Source organism: Pogoniulus pusillus, chromosome 10, assembly GCF_015220805.1.
Source record: "Pogoniulus pusillus isolate bPogPus1 chromosome 10, bPogPus1.pri, whole genome shotgun sequence".
In the NCBI taxonomy this organism is placed as follows: domain Eukaryota; kingdom Metazoa; phylum Chordata; class Aves; order Piciformes; family Lybiidae; genus Pogoniulus; species Pogoniulus pusillus.
This window is the reverse complement of record NC_087273.1, coordinates 157,979-175,000: the sequence shown is the minus strand read 5'-3', so window position 1 is coordinate 175,000 and position 17,022 is coordinate 157,979. Positions and strand designations below refer to the sequence as shown.

The 17,022-nt window shown below is 42.2% G+C and overlaps 1 protein-coding gene across 1 annotated transcript in view; it reads right to left on the bottom strand.

The window, feature by feature from the left end:
* The window catches only part of LRBA (LPS responsive beige-like anchor protein), a 370,336-nt gene that overhangs the window by 221,027 nt on the left and 132,287 nt on the right, over positions 1-17,022 (bottom strand). The window contains 1 exon segment of the mRNA XM_064149442.1: positions 338-504. Coding sequence (XP_064005512.1) covers positions 338-504 — 167 coding nt within the window.

The following is a 17,022-nucleotide window of genomic DNA, read 5'->3' as shown; positions in this document are numbered from 1 at the left end:
GTAAACTGTGCTTCAATCTTGAACCCTACAGTACATGACGAAGAAAGCTGCTGTCAGAAACATTTAGTCTTAAAAATATTTTCCCAAGAAATGATTCCAAATAAGCTCTGCCACACTGTTACAGCAAAGTTTAAAGTCCCATGGGAATCACCATGGTTTTCACTGCTCCAATGAAACACTGCTTTGCTGACACTCACCCACACCACACACTGACCTAGACAAACCAGCACCGAAAGGCCTTTCTACCTTTAAACTGAAACCATGAGACATTCATTTCACTCACCTAGGGGCAGTTTAATTGTCAAAAATATTTCAGAAACCCCCCAGAATGCCTTACCTTGGAGCAGAGGTTCCCCAGGCCCCATGCTTGTCTGTCAGGATGTTGATAATTTTCTGTATCAGCTGAGCTGCAGTCACCTGGTCTCGGTATTTCGCTGCCATTATCAGATGATGACACATTTTTTCTTCTTCCCGTTTGTCTGCAGAGTACTGGGCACACAGTGACTAGGAAGAAAATAAAGATTCTATCACTTTGCATTTTAATTATGTCATCCAAATGAACTTTGAAGCACCTCATAACAAATTGCCAATACAAACCCCTGGAGAAATATGAACTAATCCCAGATTACAGGTCTGAACATGGAGGCACTGTGCAGCTGCCCACAGTAAATGTGCCCAGGGAGTCAAGCACAGGGTCCCAGTTTGTCACAAATTCTCTACCCATGCAGCACACACACTCAAGAGTTAGCAAACACCAACACACCAGTGGCCTGATGCATAATAAACACACAGGCACAAGCAATTCTCTCTCACAACACTGAACAGCATCATAAAACCAAGAAGGCAACTTTCAGTGCGCCAGCTAGCTGACCACTCCACCTCCATGGCTCTTCATGACATTTGGGTAGCCAACCACCTGCTGTTCTGTATAAATAGACAAATAAGAAAGCTAAGGAGACAATGCACCTATCTTCACACAGACAGGAGACAAAACATGAAGACGCAACTGATCTTTAGAGAATGGCCTCTTGAAGTTGAGCACATCTGCAGGCCAGCATGACAAAGTTACCTATTTTCCTAGTTATATTACACCTGTTGTATAAATACCTTCTGTTTATTGAGAGACTCAAACCCAAACATTAGCAAATAAAAACTGAAAGGCACCCCTAAAACTCAAAACTACAACAGATTCTTTGTTATAACACTTTATTACTTGGAGTTGTTTTGTTGATCTTCGGACACAGCGCACAACTCAAAGAAAATAGGCTCCAAATTTTGATCACCCCCTCAACAAACCTCATGGAGAGCCACAACAAATTCAAACCCTGGCAGAAACAATAAAGGTTTTTCCCCACTTCAGCACCCCCTGTTTCTAATTTCAGCTTTCATTTGGCAATTCCACAGGTCGCCTATGTCAGACAAAGCATTTCAGCCTTGGTCGATGATTGGATTATTCTTTGATCTAGTTAGTAGAATGGACACAAATGCCTGCCCAACAACAAAAAGAATTGCTTTTTCTTTTGTGAAGCACAGCTGATGCAAACACTAGTACAATCATTTTGTACAGCTCAGATAGCAGCACCACGATGCTTTTTACTCTTCAACCTGTAGCTGTTTTTACATCTGCCTATACATACAGTTAGAAAACTGCTGCTGAAGAAAAAGAGTAAATAGGCAAGCTATGAATATTATTTATGCCTGCATATACAAACATATAAACATCATAAAGTGAAAGATAGGAAGAAAGTGGGGAAAAATCCCAAACCTGCTCAAACAAAACAAAATTTGCAGTCGTATACATTCTCTTAAATGCACTAAAGAAGGGAGACATATTAAAGAGCTATTTTAACTACTTAAATATATTTACAAATTTCCCCATCATTTTCCCCACACTTCAGAGAAATGCTCACCTGATGAGCAGACAATCCAGAAAGGAGAAGAAGCAGCAGCTGCCTTACCCAAAGTCAATGACACACCAAAACTTGGCTTTTGTACTGCTACATAAAGCACTCTGCCATCCCTGTTCACAAAACTCTCTGGTGGCTAAATCAGAACCAACACCAAACAAATCCAGCTGCCTTTTCCAATACATTCATCTGGTTTGCACCCATGGTGATTCTGAGTTCTCTTTAGCACTTTGTAAATGTTTCATAAGCTGCTATTTTTAAGCTGTCTGAAAGGGCAGAATCCTAAAAACAAGCATATAAGGTAAGCTAAGTAGTAAAATGTTTTTAAGTGCTCTTTAATGGATCCTCCTTTACAATTTGAACAGCAACTTTTCATATCTGACATAAAATCCATAGATATAAATCACATTAGAGGGTTATTCTTTCCCCATTATCAATCTCTGTCTCTTTATGGAACATTAAAGTCACGTTTGACCTTAAAACATGACAAAATGGAAATCAAACTAGAATGTTTTGTAAAAGATACAATGAACTTGTACCACTTTAAACAAAAAAGCCTCTTTATGATGTAATTTTGAATGCATCCTTCACTACATACCAAGAAAGATTTTCAGGTAGTTGTGATTTCCAAATGAAGGGGAAAAAATAGTGCTTTATAGTCCTGACAACTTCCATGAGAACAGAATCAACCTGTTACAAAACCGAAATGCACAGGACTCTGCTTTTCAGCAAATTCAGTGATTAATATGAACAGAAATGTGCAATTACCCACCAAAGCAGAGGACTTTCCCATGCAGCAATCCCATAAAATTATAACCTCACTCCAAGAGGGAGTTTTAAGCATAGCACACTCTTTGCAATACACACTGTACAAAGGAGAACCAAAAGAAGCTACAGCGCTGCCAAATCCCCAGGCACACATGTGCATAGTTAACTACCTTTTGCAAGAAGCATCTTCTCTTGAGTTATACAGCCACTCATCAACTGGTCAGTGCTGCTGCACACAGTGTATGCCAAACACTCAGCCAGAAAGAAGCTCTTTCACGGAGTCACGGAAATGGTCCAGTTGGAAGAGACCCCCAGGATTACCAAGTCCAACCGATATCCCTACTCTACAAGGTTCACCTCTAAACCATACCCCCAGGCACCATATTCCAAATGACTTCTAAACACATCCAGGGTTGGTGACTCAACCACCTCCCTGGGCAGCCCCTTCCAATGCCTGACCACTCTCTGTGACATTTTTTTCCTAATGTCCAGCCTAAAGCTACCCTGTTGCAGCCTGAGGTCATTCCCTCTTGTTCTCCATTTCCCATCCCTCTCAGGTGCTCTTTAATACAGGAGTGAAAGTGGACCGGTTCCACCAAAGCAAACAGAAAGGTCCATCCCAAAGTAGCCACTCATCACTCAGCTGTTCTTGAGGCACTGCAAAGTCTCTATTTCACCTTTGCCAGACAGCCTCAGGTTCACCCAATCCACTACTTCCAGAGTTGCAATACCAAGATACAGGGTGGCACACGTTAATACCTCACAATAAACTGAGATCATTTACCCAACAAAAATTCAGCTTGACTCCTCTTTGTGAACAAACTCAAAAATACATTTTTACAGCTTCATTTCATCTTTACTGTTGGATCTCCAGCACCTGCAACATGCACCCTGTCATGCTGGAATACGGTTTTACGATTAGATACGCAATTGCACGGAAATGCATTTGCCAAAACCTTCCTTCCAGTGTATACATGGCACACAAATTCTGTTACCTCTTTGGGCAAGTATGTAATGAGAAGATAACTACAGAAGTAGTGCAGCCACATCCAGGAAGAAACAAAAACTGTTAAAAGTAGTAAAACATATTTTCATAGACGCATTCCACAGGTTATCTGCAGAGTCTTAAATTCAGTGGCTGATACAGGTTTTACAGAGAGAAGGGTATTAAGCTGACACAGCACAGAGCAGAGCAAAGGCCCTTCTTCTTGACTGCTTCTCCCAGCAGGGAAGAGAAACCTTCTCTTTATAGCAGAGCAGAACAGGGCTTCCACACACATCCCCCCTCCTTATAGAATCATAGAATAAGCCAGGTTGGAAGAGGCTCAGGCCACACCTTGAGTGCTGTGTCCAGTTCTGGAATCCTCAGTTCAAAGGAGATGTTGAGGTGCTTGGAAGTTGTTGAGAGAAGGGCGACAAAGCTGGTGAGGGGCCTAGAGCACAGGCCTGTGAGGAGAGGCTGAGGGAGCTGGGGGTGTGCAGCCTGCAGCAGAGGAGGCTCAGGGCAGAGCTCATTGCTGTCTGCAGCTGTCTGAAGGGAGGCTGTAGCCAGGTGGGATTGGGCTCTTCTGCCAGGCACCCAGCAACAGAAGAAGGGGACACAGTCTCAGGCTGTGCCAGGCGAGGTCTAGGCTGGGTGCTAGGAGGAAGTTGTTGCCAGAGAGAGTGACTGGCATTGGAATGGGATGCCCACGGAGGTGGTGGAGTCGCTGTCCCTGGAGATGTTCAGGAAAAGCCTGGCTGGGGCACTTTGTGCCATGGTCTGGTTGACTGGCTAGGGCTGGGTGCTAGGTTGGACTGGATGATCTTGGAGGTCTCTTCCTACCTGGCTGATTCTATGATGCTATGACCTCCTAGCTCATCCAGTCTAACCTAGCACTCAGCCCTAGCCAATCAACTTCTTCCATGTCTCAACAAAAACCACAGGCTATTTGAACATGTAGGTTATCTGAGGATTTCTTTTTAAAGAAACAGCAATTCTAAAGCAGCACAAGGTCCTCCAAAAGGTAAGTTACTAGATAAGAAAATACAATACATTGTGTATGCAGGAAATACTCCAGGAATACTATTGTGAAATACCAACAAGGAAAATTAATCTATTCTGCTCATCTGTATTTTGGGGAAGAGGAGGAGGATTAATCTAGTGTTTTCAGAACTCTTTTAACTTTATAAAAATGTCAAGTAAAATATTTCCTCTGCATGGTACCACCTGCATGTGCACCTATGCAGCCCCCAATTGACAATGCCATGCTACAAACAAGTTAAATAGCATGTCGTTTTTAAAACCAACATTGAACCTTCAGACTTTTGTTACTCAACTCCAAGACAACCACTTTTACATATGCCAAATCCTTTGCCTAATTGGCTAAAAGCTGTTCATTTTGTGAATAACCTTTCTCAGAGGGTGACATTCAAGAGGATAACACACAGTCCTGCTGCTAATGCAAACTCCCTACAAATCAGGGTATTTTAGTAAACGAAGGCACTGCTCAACCCTCTGCTTTCACAGATCTTTGCACTTGACCTCTGACCTGAGATTTAAAGTCTTGACTAAAAACGCTACCCAGGGAAATCTTACAAAGGCTCTTGAATAAGACTTAGAAAAATGAAAGCTTAAAACCTCAACAGCGAACAAAAGTCCACCAATGACAACATCTGACAGCCACCGTCAATTATGAAGTGATGCTTCTGTCATCCAACGACTCAAAGTATTGATTTCTCTCAGCATGAAAAAAGCTGAAGCCAATGAAATAGATATAGCAACATCCCCCCGATAATAGCCATCAAGGTTAACACCAGCAGAACACTTATCAAAGTATCTCTTCTATTTCTTCTTGTTTTAATGGACTGAACATAATGGGATGGCTTCTCGGCTCTGCAAACCTATAGCTTTCCAGACCTCATTTATCCACCTTTCCAGCCTTTTATCTGAATTGAAGATTAAAAAAAATAATTAAAAATGTGCATCTAAATCAACTGTTTGTAATACAGCTGTGGCTTGGGGGGAGGGGTTTTTAGTAGCCAGACACTCCTGGGGAGAAAATGCAACATTTACAATCACAAGGAGCAGAGGGCAGAAAAAAGCACACAGTTGACTATGGTCATGATGAGGAAAAAAAACTACCACAGTCAGTCTGGGTTAGTGATTAGAAAAAAGGGATCTCAAGAGACATCTGGTTTTAATCTGTGCTGAGTCAACAGCTTTATTTGTCACCTTTAAGTCTCCACGTATTAGGCTGTAGCAAGCCCAACTGAACACTGGGCATCAGCACTCTTACTGAGACCACATCCTTCAAAGGAACCCAATTTAGCAGAGCAGGTAAAGGGTTCTACTGGATATAAAAAAAACCCTGAGAGGATAAATGAGAAGCAAAAAGCAGAGACAAGTAACACCAGGTTTATTCTTTGGTACCTATTAGGACCATAGATTATTTTTTAAACCTTTTTCTTTGATGCTTATCTAATACATGTTATTTCCGTGGTGCAGTAGCTCCCTGGACCACAAAGACAAAGCTTTACACAAACAAGAGTTCTTGCTCCTTGCTAGAAGCTGGAATTTGTTATCTGTGCCCAACACTTTTATAGAATCATAGAATCAGTCAGGGTTGGAAGGGACCACAAGGGTCATCCAGTTCCAACTCCCCTGCCATGCCCAGGGACACCCTACTCTACAGCAGGCTGCCCACAGCCTCAGCCAGCCTGGCCTTAAACACCTCCAGCCATGGGGCCTCAACCGCCTCCCTGGGCAACCCATTCCAGCCTCTCACCACTCTCCTGCTGAACAATTTCCTCCTCATGTCCAGGCTGAACCTAACCACCCCCAGCTCTGCTCCATTTCCCCTAGTCCTGTCACTCCCTAAGAGCCTAAAAAGTCCCTTCCCAGCTTTTTTGTAAGCCCCCTTCAGATACCGAAGTTTTCACTGGCATCATTCTTTATGTTGTCAGCAGTTGAGAGAAGGAGAGAATACTCCATAAACATTAATTTACATAAGAGGAACATCTAAGATCTATTTTGTGAGTTTTCTCATTTCACCAGAACTTATGAAGCATCCTATTTCAAAGCTCTGATGCTCTTGTTGGGTTTTATTTTTGGCTTTGTCTCAGTCCAGCACACAACATTTGCCTGTCTGGTTGTGTTTTACAAATGGTGTGAGACTGTCAGTATATTGCCCCACCATAAAAGTCATCAGCATTTGTTACAAACAGCTGAACTCCTGCATGCTGGTGCAATGGCACAAAAGCAATTACACAGTACAACTACACAAAGTCTGCTTAACTGGATTTGACTAACGGACTTCAATTCGGTGCGAAACAAGAAACTAGATACTGGGAGCATATCACATTCAGAGCACAACAGCCACCCAAGACAAAAAAGTGATGCAAATTCTTTGGATTCTTAAACAAGGATCTGAGATTTGATGTGAATGACAATGGATTTGTTCACATTATTCATAGACACTGACTAATCAAAATTACCAGCTCCCACCAAGCATGCCCAAAAATGAACCACTGAAATGACAGAAAGCATTGCAGAAAACACAAGTGATGGTTGGCACACCAAAGAGGCATGTGATGTCATTTCTCATGCTTTAACAGCTTCAGCGACACTCTAGCCAATAATCTACCTCTACTTTCAATATTCCAAACTTGAGTAGACTCAAACAACTGCCATTCAAAAACAACCTGAAAATGTTCCTCCTTTCTCTGCTGCTGTCCAGATGAAACTGCCTTGAAAAGCAGTGTTGGTTAAATGTCGAGATGAGTGATGCCAGCTTCAAGGTTATCAACAACTGCTTAGAAATGAGGTATTTGGGTTTTCTAACAGGCAGTGTAGGAAAAAAATATGCAAAAATCTTTCAGAACACCTGATATTTGTTTTTCCTGTAAATATTTAAGGACTAAGGGTAGCATAATTTAGGTATGTCTGTGGGTGACACAAGGTCTTCCCAGGGGGAGGGCCAGCACAGCTGAGGATGATCCTGTCCTGCGGGTGGTGAGGAGAGGTTGCCCCACAGGCTGCTGATTCCAGTAGCACTTCAGATTAACACTGCAATCCAGAGGTCTCTAAGTCACTTAGCACCTTCTCTAACAGGGATCATCTGAAGAACAACTTAACTGGCTGACAGATCTTTCTTTTCATGATCTGAGCACACCTCAAGAGGATTGGCTCAGTTTTCTCTAATTGGGGTGAAAAACAAAGACCAGCAGGCAGACTGAGTCTCTCTACGAATGACTCAGATGAGGCGGGCAGATAAAGGATTTCAAGAAAATCCGTTACAGTGATTCGCATTTAAAAGCTGCTAGAGCAAAGTTAAGAGGAAAAGCTGGACAGCAAAGCAGCGAGACAGAGGTGGCAATGTGAAAGGACCCTTCTGTTTCTGTTAACTGTTCTGACCGGCGACAGCCTCCTGGAAAGCTGTTTAGGTCTCAGAAATCAGAGGCTAGCTTTATAAAAGACTGAGAACGCCGCTCTTGGCATCTCCCTCCCTGAGCTCCAGACAGACTTGAAGTCCCATCTGTTACAGAATTAAGATAATTTTAGCAATTTAAGTGTAACATCCTTGTTTTCAAATCAGAGTCTTTTTCTGCAACCATGGAAGCTATTTATTTCAGCATGGCCACTGCAATTTCCATTTGGAACTGAAGGCTGAAGCTTTCACTGGAATAAGAAATACCAACACAGAATAAACTGCTACACTGGACCTAAAATTTTGCACAACTTCCTCCTCAGTAATATGTCAATAAATGAAAGAAAACTACTCCATCTGACTAAGAAATAAAGGTAACACTGAAAACCTTAACTGCAAACGCCTCCAGGCTCTATTGCTGACATTTGCTAAACATCTCAGTACCCTAACGTGTAGCTTTCACTTCTCACATTGCCCCAAAGTGGATCTTCATATCCCACCTTCTGAGCAGACCAAAATGCAACATCCATTTAGCAATCGGATGCATATTTCATCCTTAATGAAGGTCTGAAAAGAAGAGTTCACTTTATTCTGGATGCAGGTTTCACAGCAGATCTCACACAGCAACACGGGTGCATCATCTAAGGATCTTTTTCACATTAAGAATCCTATTAGGAGGAAAACACTAAAAGGTAATTGAATTTCCCTCAGTTATCTTCATCTCTGTCAGCTCCTGCTACAATAACTTACTCTCCAGAGCAGAGATAACTCAATTCTGTCCAGCAAGCATATGTTATGAATCTCCAAAGCAAACTTGTCTAAATCATTCTGGTCTTCTATCAAGGTTGGCTGTGGATATGAACTCTGACAGAGAGCAAACAAATTTATTTTTATCTTTTCAATAATTCACTTCCCTGTGCCTTGGTAGAAGAATCTGAAGACAAACGTTTCCACTAATTCTGGAATTATAAAGACTGGTTGGAAATACCTTATCTGGAAGTTAATGCCATTATAAACTATTTAATTCAACATTCTGTTTTAGTAGATACAGAAAGGTGTGTTACAGCACTTTCAGCTTCCTGCAGGTATACAAAACCTAAATCTACCACCTCGTGCCATCACTGCACGTTTTCTCAGAAGGGTTTTGAGGTTTACATATTCAACTTCAATGGAAACATTAATCGTACAAATAACAGTAACAGAAGTATACTCTCACTTTTTATTTCATCAGAGCTTTTAAACCATCAGTAAACACAAATTCTCCACTCACAAAGCAAAACACTTTCCTTTGAAGGTCACATTTTAGGGAGGAATAAAGCACATGCCAGTACCAGCAGCAGTTTGTGCGAGATATGCAGAATCATGGAACTGTTTGGGTTGGAAAGGACCCCCAAAAGCATCATCTAGTTTCAATGCCCTGCCATGGGCAGGAGCAACTCCTACAGGACCAGGGTGCTCAAGGCACCACCCATTCTGGCTTGGAACACTTCCAGGGTTGGAGCCTCCACAGCTTTTCTGCTGCCTGTTCCAGTGCCTCAGCAGCCTCACAGGGATGGGATTGCTTTCCTCATGCCTAATCTCAATCCAGCTTCTTCCAGTTTAAAAACATTATCCCTTCTCCTGTCACTTAATGCCTTTGTAGAAAAGCCCTCACCAGCTCTCCTGTAGCCTCCTTCAAATTCTGGAATGCTGCTCTGAGATATCCCTGGAACCTCCTCTTTTCCAGGTGAACAACCCCAACTGTCTCAGCCTGTTCTGCACAGCAGAGGTGCTCCAGCCCTCAGATAATCCAAGAGAATCACAGTTTATCAACACAAACAAGGAATGCAAGATTGCCTATGTACCACCACAAAGCAAAGGACCTTCTGAAACCGCTTTCTGAAGCTACTGGAATAAGCCCTTCATTACACTTGATTACACTGTTGGATTTAGTCTCCCCGCTGTAAACTCCAGTTGTGTGTGAGCGATGGTGTTGCGTGTTAGCAGCTATTAAAGCAACAGCTTTATTCTGTTAATTACAACAGTATAATGAACAGAAGGTGTTTCTAAGAAATACTGGCTGTGCTTCATGCCTCCCCTCCAACCTGACATGCTACCAGAGGCATTTTACAAGACAGGAATGAAACCCTGGTGCCAATAAATTTGCAGTTAACTCCGTGTTACTCTTAGCAAAAGCCCCTGAGTATTCACTGTTTTACTGGACAAATGGGAGAACAGCCCCTGAAGGGTATGAGGCACACAGCCTTCATGTCTGGGAAGCAAGGATCAGAAGACACTTCAAATGGCAGGAAGGTAGGAGTGCATTCTAGAGAGGTGCTTGCCACTTTGAAAAACTCTCCTTAAGCATCCACAGTTTGATATAGGACACTTGAAGCTTGATTATGGATTTACCGATGTGATTAGCCTTGCTCTGTATGAATCAATCTTCCAATAAGAGAGACAGAGTACAACCATTAGGATGACCTAGAGTGTGCAGACACTACCTCAGAAGAAAAACAAACAAACAAGGAAACAAAAAACCTAGAGGAATAAAGCTTATTTAGCTTAGCAAAATTGAGTGAGGAGACAGATTCATAAAGTACCAGGTTGGAAGGGACTTCAAGGATCATCCTGCCCAACTTTTCAGGGTAAGAATATAGTTGAAATCAGATGGCCCAGCATCTGTCAAGCTGGGCCTTGAAACTGTCTAATGTAGGGGAATCCACCACCTCCCTCTGGAAGTTTATTCCAACACCCAGTAGTTGAAATTGTGAATTTTTTTTCTGGCACCCAGTCCTAATCTTTGTAAAAAGAGACTCTCCTCATGACAGCAAAATAAAACAACTGAAGACCAAAGACCAGTGAAGCCAGATGATCACACAGCAACAAGTACATACATGAAGTAAAACTAAACCAGAAAAAGCTCACAACCAAGCAGGACTACTGAAATCCAACACACCAGTTGAACCAGCAAGAAAAACACCTTTGAGTATTAAGCCCTTCATCTTTGGTGACCTTGTCAGCAGCAACAGCAGAACTCTTTTAATAATGATGTCTTTCTTATTTAGAACAAGCCAACTCACAATGAAGCACACAGATGAGGTGTGTACTGTCTTCAAAGCCAATCGAGTTCTAACGGTGCTCTTAAAAACATACAAGATTAACGTAAGCTATCTTTGAACAGGAGCTTTGCGAGGAGATCTCCAATCACAGCACAACAGGGTATTTGCTTTGCTGGTGCTAGAAATTCGCACTCTGTCTGCACTACTACTTCAGTCAAGAGTAGTTTAGAACCACTGGCTGGCACCAACCATGCTAAAAGTCTGTGAGCGAACAATAATCGAGGTAAACACCATCAATTTATTTTTCAGCGAGAACAGCAACACCTAATGTGAAGCCTGAAACTTCTGAGCTAGCTAGCTTCGTTTCCATATTATGAGCATAAAAAGGTGCAGCAGAACATGGAAAATGTTTTTATAGACAACCCCAAAACTACAAAAGGATGCAGTATTAGGGGTTCAAAGAAAATCCATGCCATCCATCAAAGGGCTTTTTAAAAGACAAAACACTGGAAGGGTTAATCTGCAGAGATTGAAAGCTATGAGAAAAGGGCATTCTTCTAGAAGCCTGTTCAAAGAAGGGAAACAAAAAATACGTCAGCTGTAGCATGCTAGTTTCAGAAACAGAGATGAGCAGGGCCAACAAGTTTGAGGCACACATTTTCAATCAAATCAGGACTGCTAAGCCCCTTACGGTATCTCTGTAGAGCTAGCAGAAGATGAAAGCATAAAAAGAGCCCTTGGAAAACAAGGCCACCACAGAGAAGTGCTACTAGAGAAGTTAATGGAAGACAACTGACAAGTGACCAACCTCCAGGACTAGACAGTCACTCAGTGATGGACACGACAGAGGCATTAGGTACAGTGTCCTTGTTCAAACTGCCACAACTGTCAGAAGGATGAAATATGTCAAATGGATTCTGGAGGACAGCAGGGAAGCACAAGGGAGTTAAGTCTGAAATGTATAAAAGCCAAATTGGTATCTGCATTTAAGGGGGGAAAAAGCAGATGACAGAATAAGCAATGGACAAGAGTCATCATTGCTTTTGTAAAGAGAAGTCATGTTTCATTGGGTTTCTTTCTACAGGCCACTGGAGATGTAGACAAGAAGGATCCAGTTCACAAAGTCTCCTGTTTGAATGCCAGAAAGACATTCAAAGAGCAGGCGGCAGCAGGGCACACAGGAACAGGGGTTCCCAGATAATGTTGTCCAGGGGTTCAGAAATCAAAGTCAAAATGTTTTCCCCCTCCACCAACAGACTACCTTGTAAGACCTGACCAGCGCCTCAGAGAGGGCAGTGCTTAACTACCTCCTTCGGAGGGCCCGTCAAGCCTGTTCTTTACCAAATGTGCAGGCTTCAGGATCACAGGATATTAGGGGTTGGAAGGGACCCAAGGAGATCATCAGGTCCAACCCCCAAAATCATTTCTTCTAATTAATATGATCATTGCCACTATGTGTTCAATAACCATCTAAAATGGGCACAAACTAGAACAAAGGAAGTTCCATCTAAACACAAAGCAAAACTTCTTAACTTTGCTGGAGCTGGAGCCCCAGAGCACGCCATCCAAAGAGGGTGGATGGCCTTCTCAGGAGACATTCTAATCCTGCCTGGACACTGCTATGCTGGACTTACTTGTGTGGGTGAGATCCTGGGGTTAGACTGGATGATCTCCAGAGGTCCTTTCCAACCTCCACCAGTCTGTGTGATTCTGTGATGCTGTAAAAGCCACAGATGATTGAGTTCCTGTGCTGGTTTGAATCTAACTGGAATATTTTAGTGAGAAAAAATAGATGATAGGCTGTGAAAAGGAAACAATGCTGATTGTCTGCTTTACTCATAGGCTTGCTGAGATGTATAAAAACAAGAACACAAATACAGATAAATCAGTGTGTGTGTCTCTGTTGCAGTTGGTGCCTGTGCTTTTCTCCCTGTGTAACCCAACTAATCCTGCTTCTAATCCCCCTTACCAGTCCTCCAAACTCACCTAACACACAAGGCAAACTCTGGGATAAGGTAGAGGGCTGGAAAGAAGGTGGAAGGGTGGTTGGGAGCCCCTCCTGGAGACACTGATTTCTGGGAGGGCTGTTGTGTTTCTGTAGTACTTCTTTAACTTGCATACTTCTGTATATAGCTGTAAATATTGTAACTCTCCGCTTGTATATTGTGCTAAGCTGCAAATAGAAAGCTTCAGTCCTTAACTTGCAGCTTAGCTGAGTCTAGTCTGGGTGACTGCATTGTATGTGTGGGCAGGTAACTCCCAAACCATCACAGTCCTATAGCAAAACAGCTTTTGTTAACATTTAATTAAAATTATTTCTATGAATAATAGAGTCCCAGTCAAGGATTACAACTTTCCTTCCCACAGGAACTCTTACCAATAGAAGGAACTATCATCTACAGAGGCTACAAAGACACCAAGTACCTTTTCATCATTCTCTCAAGGTCTCCCAAACATTCTCTTTGATTCACGTGTATTCTGACAGAATTAATTTCCAGTACTGTTTAGTTACTTGCTCTGATACAAATAACATCTTCTAACATGCAATGTTCTGGTAAAGCAAGTGGGAGAACCAGAATACAGAACTGTCTATCAATGGAACTAGTGAATTTTGTTTACTATCAAGGAAACAAAAAGCAAATAGCTACCTCCAAGTCACTACTGAAATAACTGACCAGCCTTGAGTCTTTTTCAAGGGTTAACACTAAGAATTGTTTCTCAGTACAAGCCATGAAGCAAAACATCCAAGCTCATTATACACAGCCCATAAATTAATACTGAATAAGAATTAAAACTGTGAGGAAATCAAAGTCTTCCGCATGAAAAAACATAACTGAACAGAAAAGGGCAACAAATTTTACAGCAGCTGGAATTGCTAGATTTAATTACGGACAAGAAATCATGCAGAGAACTTAGATGCCTAGCATGATTTATAACAAATGCAAAGGGAAAGTGCTGTGAAATTCTCAGGCAATCAAGAGAATCGGCCAGTAACAAGAATGCCAGCACACTGCATTTCTACTGCTGACAAGACTTTTGTCAAACAGGCCCAAAATCTTGAGGGAACAGCACCACACAATCTTTAACAAAATACACTTCCAGGAGGCAGGTTAGTAAGCAAATTGCAGTAGCAGTTGTGTTTTACTAAACACAAAATTACTGAAGTGTCTGTTTTTCCACACAGACTTGGAATGAAGGATCCCTGTTCACCTGCTCTAGAAAGTTCTGGGACAATTTTTATGTTGCGCTGCTCTTTGTTCCTCTCCAGGCCTAAAATGCTTTCAGGTTTAGAAGATGTCTAGAATTCTATAAATTTGTATATTTGCACACAAATCCATTAAGAGATTTATAGAAGATAGGAGGCATATCCTATGTAATGGGCACTCCTGTCATAAATTATAAAATAAAGTCAATTAGAGTACAAAATTCCCTCCCCCTCCTCACACCAAAGCCAATTACTCTCATAGGCTTGACTCCACAGCAGTCTGCATAGAGTCTAAGACACATGTCTCAAGGTCATTTCTAGAAAGCAGTCCAGTGGTAGCATGAAACCCGTTGCTGGAATTCAGGCATAAAGAGGTTCCCCTTCAGCATTTTCAACCTACCAAGCACTCAGGGTGAGGTTTTGAAAAAATACTTGTGACCTGTACATATTTAGGGTGAGAGGAAATGGCACCACAGGAAGTTTAGATTATGTATTAGGCTATATTAGACTAAGAAAAATGTCCTTACTGAAAGAGTGAGTGGTCAGACATTGGAATAGGCTGCCCAGGGAGGTAGAGTCTCCGCCCCTGAAGGTGTTAAAAAATGTGTAGATACGGCACTCTGCAACATGGTCTAGTAGGCATGGCGTTGTTGGGTTGACTTGATGACCCTAGAGGCCTTCAGCGATCTTAATGATTCTATGATCCTAAATGAACACCAAAACAGGCTCCCTAGAGAGCCAACTGAATCCCCATCCCTGGAGGTGTTTCAAAGAGGTGCTGAGGAACATGGTTTAATCTGGTTGCACTCAATGATCCTGAAGGTCTTTTCCAACCAAAATGATTCTGTGATTCTACATAAATCTCATGGACACTGGGCAAAATTTGCTATAAGGTCTATAACTTACATTAGCAACGCTTCTATTTCCACATCCACTGTAAAAACACATGCTTCATTACCACCTCACCAGAGAAATGAGCAGAATATTGCTTCATTGGAGTGCTCTGAGGCGTAATGACATTATCAAGTAAGCAAGTGTGTCTCAAGTCACCCTCCAATCACCCCATGTGTCTACACTCCTAGATCTAACTATTTATAGAGGTATCAGTGCAAATATAGGCTAAGAAAGGACTAGGAAAAAAAAAGTCAAAAGGCTGACCTTTGTATTCAGCCATAGGAAAACCTCTCATGACCAATCCTTTGCCTCCAAAGCAAATTTCTCCTGTCTTTTTCCAGACTATCAGCTTAGAAGAAAGATGACATAGCTGCCTTGCTCATAATTTCTTATATTACTTTTGTAATTTCCTACTAAAATAGGGAGTTGCCAGACACCAAAGAGGAAGACATTTTTTATTTTGATCAGACTGCTGAGTGGAAAGTAGAGCCCTGCATAGAGTGTGGGAGATTGCACCTTCTGTGAGGGAAGCTGAGCACCTCTAGTTTGAAGAAGCTTCTGGAGTGCACGAGTAGAGAGGCAAATGAGGGGTCTACCGCACGACTAGAGGCAGACCCCTAAAAAAAGGAGGAAACGTGAAAAAAGCCAAGCCAAGATGACAGACACTCTCCCTGCCACCAGACACAGAAGTGGATGTGCAGATTTTACTGATGCTCAAGACACATTATTTGCAGTTTCTGAAAGAGAGAGAATTGCCTTGAGAAGACACAAGGAGAAGGGCAAAAACTTTAAAAATCCTTCTTCTTTAAATTTCTCTCCTTCGGGCACTCAGAGTTTCCTGCCTGCTTAAAGCTAGAGCACAAAGCGGAAGAGACTTCCTGTGCTTTTGGTCATTCTACTCTATGGAAAGAATACAGACGTTGTCCCTTGAATGCCCTGACAGGAGTCCCAGTACATGAAGAAAAGCCAATCAAACCTTGGGTGGTAAAGTGACCATGTGCAATATTTCCTGAGGCTTCTCTGTCTCTTCCTGGCTGGGAAAATATTGACAGGCAGACAACCTCAATCCAGCTCTGGAAGGAAAACAATTGTCCTGTACTTGCAATGAATTAAGACCCTAATAGAAGTGGTACCTGGATCAGTTTTGAAAGTCCTTTTTCTCTTGCTTGCAAGTCCTCCACGTCACGTGTCTGTAAGTATGTCATGGCATGAGTTTTAGGACCAAAACACATCAACACCCACACCTACCAACACACAGCATACCAGCAGTCCAGCACAGCACAAATCAATTCCCATTAAGCGATGGAACAGCTCCAACTAGTCAGGTGACAGACCCATTTCTGGGCCTGACAGAAGAATCAAGAGTCTTCTGTAGCATGGAGTACCACTTCAAAAGGCTAGCAGGCATGTCATGGCTAGAAGGTACCATTGTGCTAAAACAAGCCAAGCACACTTGGAAGGACCAGTGAAAACCAAACCATACCACAGCTGGAACACGATACGCAGAAATCTGTGAATGTTGATGTGGAGCCTGCAGATTCAAACAGATGTGACTAACAGTGCCCTCTCCCACAAAAGACATGGCACACTGACTGAAGTCTGCCATGGACACCAGTAACATCAACTTCAGGAGACACCAGGTGTGGCATTTAAGGATTTGGTAGGATCCAACAGTTGTATAGCTTCAATGTGCACATCTGTAGATCTAAGTCTTTTAAATACAGTAACAATACTAAACTTGATTATAATTTAGTACACTATTTTCTGCTTAAGTTCAATCTGAAGAGTTTAAACCTTTA